Below are 5763 nucleotides of genomic sequence, written 5' to 3' on the forward strand. Positions count from 1 at the left end.
CTTTATAGCCCAGGCTGGTCTCAAACTTGCAATGATCCTCCTGCCTCAGCCTCCGGAGTACTGGGACTACAGGTGTACACCCACACCCAGCTTTACCATGGTAATATTTTCAATCACATAGGGCTTTCTTCTAGAGAGGAGGGCTTTTGTTTGTTTGTTTGTTTTGTTGGTTGGTTTGGTTCGGTTAGTTCTTTGAGATAGAGTCTCACCATGCAGTTCAGGCTATTCTTGAAACTTGTGTTGATCTTCTTGCCTTAGACTCCCAAGTGCTCAGATTGTAGATGTGCAGCTCCATGCCTGATTTAGGAGTGGAGACCTGCAGCCTTTTGAAATGATTTTGTAAAGCTGTGGGCTGGTGCCTTTGGCAGCCACCCACTTTGTGTAGACATGGGTATGCATTCCACATTCCTAAACACAGGTACAATTAGGAACAGTCCTCTAAAATGAAGTCTGATATCTTTGATAAGGCCTATTAAAAAAGAGGAAGGTGAATCAGAAAGAATAGCTAGGGGATCTCTAGCGTAATTTAGGTATGAACTGCAGGATGACCATGTGCCAGCATGGAGCCAATGATGTTGGAAACTCCAGGGAACACTGGGACTACGGGACTAACACACTGGGCCAGGTAGCTCCTGTTATGTAGATTTGAGACTTATACACAAGAAGCTGTTAGAAAAGACAAAGTTAAGGACACAACCTTGGAGACACTGTAGATACAAGAGGAGAGAGTAAGATTATAACTAGTCAAGGAATCAGGTCATGATTGTATTGCAGGACTTTGTGTCTTTTAGTTCAAAGTAACTTGTTTTTCTTTTTTTTTTTTCTTTTTGAGGCAGGGTCTCGCTATGCAGTTCAGGCTGACCATGAGCTCACTTTGTAGCCCAGGCTGGTCTCGAACTCACGATGATCCTCCTGCCTCAGCCTCCGGAGTGCTGGGATTACAAGTGTGTGCCATCACACCCAGCCCAAGGTAACTTTCTAAACACATATGTACCGTTATTCATTCCATCCACTTAAGCAAGTATTACCTGAAGTAGCCTTGCTAGAAATGTATTATGTAGTTAATAGGTACTATATTTAAAGGGTCAAATAATTTTGGCCCTGAGCTACATCTCCAGACCTTTATATTATTATTATTTTTTATTTTTATTATTATGCTTTTGCTCCATTTAGTTATAGGACTAGGGTTTTTAGGAACAGACTTTGGGAAATCTTGATTTAGATAATAACCTTGCATTAAAGATAGCCAGATAATTGCTATGATTCCTGATATTTTTGGGATAAAGCAGTAATTTTAAAAATTTTACAAAGTATTTCTGGGCCTGGGAGTATGGCTCAGTACTAGGACACATGCTTTGTTTGCAAAGACACTGGGTTCAATCCTTAGAAGCAAAAAAAAAAAATTATTTTAAACAAAATTCACTCTTTTACTACTCTCTTTAAAATAAAAATATTTTTTAAAAAATTCACTATGTATGAGGAAAATAAAATGATAACACTATATAAAACATTGGATACACCTTTTTTTTCTACTGGAAGGTTGATATTAGGGCCCTGTGAAGAAAAGGAGAGGCAACATGCTGGTGAAGATATACTGGTTTTTTATGTTTATGTTGGTGACCTTTTGTGTACCTTACATGAAACACCTTATGTAGTAACTACTAGAGATTCGTTCTACGTTCTTTCAGGTAAGTATTAAAACATCAAATATCTCCTGAGTGAGGAAAGTATACTTTTTTTTACTCAAATAAAGAGATGAAACAAAGCAAGTTTAAATGGGAGTGGGTGTGGGGGTGTGCATACATATATTGATCTATAGATAGATCTATACATCTATGCACACACAATGAATATAAAACAGTTTACGGTTGGGACATTTACTTTTGCAACTATATGCAATATTTTCAAATAAAAATTATATCCAGTTTCTGTGGGAAATCTGGCCACTTCAGGGAGATTTCCTAAGGATACAGGTTAAAATATGGCCTGTCTATAAAGAAATTTACCACAATATTATTGTGAAGAAAACGCCAACATTCTTGATGCTTAATGACAAAGGATTAGTTTTAGAAATAATATACTGATTTTTTTTTTTTTTTTTGGTCTTTTTGAGACAGGATCTTGCTGTGCAGTTCAGGCTGGCCTTGAGCTCACTTTGTAGCCCAGGCTGGTCTCCAGCCCACAACGATCCTCCTGCCTCAGCCTCCCAAGTGCTGGTGTTACAGGCGTGCGCCACCACGCCCGGCTAATATACTGATTTCAAAATGATTGGGAAGAGGAGAGGAAGGCTCCCGGCCCCTGGCGGCCGCCCAGCGTTGACACCAGCACGGGAAGCAGGCGTTGAAGTGCTGAACCAACATGGGCGAGGGGGCTAGGCACCAAATTCCAGTCATCAAGGACCTCGGATCCAGGGAGGTGACCCACAAGGACAGGTCGCCGCGCTGACCTATCTATGGCAAACAGTTTGAAGATGAACTTCACCCCGACCTCAGGTCACTGGGGTAACCGGGCCGTGGTGACGCTCACCTCCAGGACCCATCCTTGTCCTTCCCTGCGCTCTGCGCTGATGCGCGCGGATCCAAAGGAGGTGAACTCGGCCGTTTACAGATTTAGACTCCGGCTCTGGGGGTGACCGCCCCGGAATTCTAAGCAAGCAGCGTCTGGGACCCCTCACCTCTGAACACCCCTCCCAGTCTCCACTCTTGGTGCTGCCGGGGAATATGTCTGCCTCTTGCTGTATTTCCCTACAAAACCAGACCACCAACACTGCTGCTCTGGTGCTTAAACATCCCATGCAAATCAACATGCACCCAACGATCAAGTTTCAAAGAGGGTGTCTCGGGAATGATAACGTGTGATGATCCAGAATAGAATTTATCAGAAGAAAGCTGAGGCATTAACCATTTCTTCCCCAAGAAGGAGTAAAAATCTTAGGGACTCAAGGACAGACTGCGTCCTTTTTCAAAAGCAGTACCTCTGAAGGAGAGGCATCTCTCAGTTCTTTTAATTAAGACTTTAGGGAAATTAGATAAAAGAGTTTTGTACTTTAAAAAAAAAAATCTCGGGGCTGGGGATTTAGCTCAGCGGCAAAGCGCCTGCCTGGCAAGCGCAAGGTCTTGAGTTCGGTTCCTGGTACCAGAGAAAAACAAAACAAAACAAACAAAAAAAGAAAAATCAAAATCTCGTGGGGAAGGAGGAAGGGTGAGGATATAATATGTAGATTCATCCAAAATAAAATACCATTAGTGGTTGAAATAAAAAAATTATTAGCCTGGCGTGGTGGTGCTCCTGTAATCCCAGCACTCAGGAGGCTGAGGCAGGAGGATCATTGTGAGTTCGAGGCCAGCCTGGGCTACAAAGTAAGCTCAAGGCCAGCCTGAGCTGCATAGCGAGACCCTGTCTCAAAAAGACAAACACACAAGCGCACGCACACACACACACACACCCATGCAGATACTATACCTTAGATTCTGATCTCTTTTAGTCCTTCTTTTTCCCAAAGCCCAAAATATCAGTCTCTTACCTTCGTCCCATTTGCCTGATTTATATCCAACTCTTCCAGGGATTGAAGTTGGCACAGTTCAATAGGAAAACTTATGAACTGGTTGCTTGACAAGTTTAACTTCTGGACTCCTTTTAAATTACATATCTCTGAAGGAATTGTCTGTAATTTGTTTTCTGAAAGATCAAGTACTTGCAAATTTTCTAAAGTACACAATTCTCTAGGGAAAGTTTCAAACTTATTACAGCACAAAATAAGTACATGGAGTGATATCATGTTGGAAATAGATGATGGAATGTGCCTTATTTGGTTCTTACCAACATTCAGAAATTTAAGATTCGTAAGAGAACATAAGTGATCAGAAAATATGAGGAGTCTGTTTTCATTCAGCTCTAAGTGAAGCAGTTGTTTACTGAAAGATACATCCACAGGTATTTGTGAAATAGAATTTCCATTACAGCTCATATAATAAAGGGAGTCTAAGGCACAGAGTCCCACTGGGAACTGCAGTATTTTGTTATAATTCAATTCAACTTTCGTTAATTTTCTGCAATTTTTTATTTCAATGGGAACATTTTTTACTACATTTCCTGAAAATTCCAGGTTACATATATTAGAAAGGTGTGAGATATCTTCACTTATTCTCACTATATAGTTTCTGTTTGCATGGAGTTTCCTTAAATTTTTAAGCTTATAGATGTTCTTAGGGAGTTCCATTAATTTATTATCACTGAGACTAAGGCATTCCAACATGACACAGTAGGAAATGCTCTCCGGTATATTTTTCAATAAATTTTTATCAAGTGTAAGAATCCTAAGTTCCTTGAAATTCTCAATTTTAGGTGAAATAACCTCCAATTTATTGTCAGCTAATTGGAGTTCTTTTATTTTACTTAATTGAAATATTTCCACAGCCAAAAAGGTAAGTTTATTATGATCCATTAAAAGGTTTTCTAAATTTTTAAGTTCCCTAATTTCTTTTGGTAAACTGCCTATCATATTTCCAGCAAGGTTTAGTGAAATTAATTTTGGAAGGAAGCAGAGAGCTTTAGGAAATATTGTTAATTTATTATATTCCAGGTCAAGAATCTTCAAGTTTTGCAAATTAGGCAGACTGTCTGGTATATGTCTTAATTTATTTTTACTCAAATTTAAAATTTCCAAGTTTCTAAGACTTTCTGTGCCAGGAGAAGGAAAACTCTCAATATAATTGTCATTTAGAAAGAGTTGCCTTATATTCCCAAGATGCAGTATTTCTTGAGGTATATGTGATATTTGGTTGTGACTAACATTTAATATCCTTAAATTGTTAAGTAACATAATTTCACACGGAAGTGATGATAACCCGTTTTCTTGCATGGATATAATTTCAAGTCCTAGCAGATCCTCTAAATCTGCCCCTTGAAAATTTTTTATTTTATTATTATCTAAGTATAGATATTTTACATATTTGACTTTTAAACTGTCCTTAGGGAATTCTTGTAAACCCTCGGCCTCAAGGTTAAGTGTAAAGTTACCTGACCCTAAGTCAGTTTCTTCCTGGTTTTCTGCAGACACTTGTGCACTAACTTTTACATTTTCAGGAGACTGGATGCGAACTAAGTCCTGAGAGTCTGTGATCATTTCACTTGCTGATGATAATGAACTTTGAGAAGTTGCTGGTTCTGACAGTGGGCTGGCATCTCTAGAGCTTGTTTCAGAAAGCTGGACATTTTGTCTTTGTTCTTCACTTTCATTAGACTTGCTTCCCATAGAAGTCGTTGACTGTAATGGATCTTCTTCAGTATGAGTGTCATGAATCTTGCTAGGAGAATTCCTTTCCGGGGAATGAGAAGCTTCATTTAATGAATTGGATGTTTCCGTAATAAAATCAGACTCCTCCATTGGCTGTGACATAAATTGCCTAGCGATATCTTCTAGGTCTGCCAAAGTGCCCTCTGCTTCTGATATCTTACTTGTTGATTAAAGCTCAAGATTATAACTCTAATTTTTCCATTTTTTCCTTTGAATCTATAAAACAAATGTTGATATTAAAAGTGAACAAAGATGTCCCAATTGCAGATGAATTGTTATACAACTATTTTATTGTACAAGGAATAGTATAATGAATATAGAAATAAAACATTTATAATAAATTTAACATAGATTTCTGGGTAAGGATAGTTTGATTGCGTGTGTTTGTCAACTACTACTGTCAAAATCACATTAAAGTTACAGAAGAAGGGCCTGGGGATTTAGCTCAGCGGCAAAAGCGCCTGCCT

The 5763-nt window shown here is 38.9% G+C and overlaps 1 protein-coding gene across 2 annotated transcripts in view; it reads right to left on the bottom strand.

Moving 5' to 3' along the window:
- Lrrd1 (leucine-rich repeats and death domain containing 1) overlaps positions 1-5763 on the bottom strand; it is a 34462-nt gene that overhangs the window by 19272 nt on the left and 9427 nt on the right. The window contains exon 2 of one of the 2 annotated variants that reach the window (XM_013515910.1): positions 3524-5512. The exons of the other annotated variant lie outside the window; for it this stretch is intronic. Coding sequence (XP_013371364.1) covers positions 3524-5398 — 1875 coding nt within the window. The 5' untranslated portion in view covers positions 5399-5512. The remainder of the gene's footprint in view (positions 1-3523; positions 5513-5763) is intronic. 2 annotated transcript variants of the gene reach the window in all.

The sequence above is a fragment of the Chinchilla lanigera genome, unplaced genomic scaffold, assembly GCF_000276665.1.
Source record: "Chinchilla lanigera isolate Chin_1 unplaced genomic scaffold, ChiLan1.0 scaffold00031, whole genome shotgun sequence".
Lineage (NCBI taxonomy): Eukaryota > Metazoa > Chordata > Mammalia > Rodentia > Chinchillidae > Chinchilla > Chinchilla lanigera.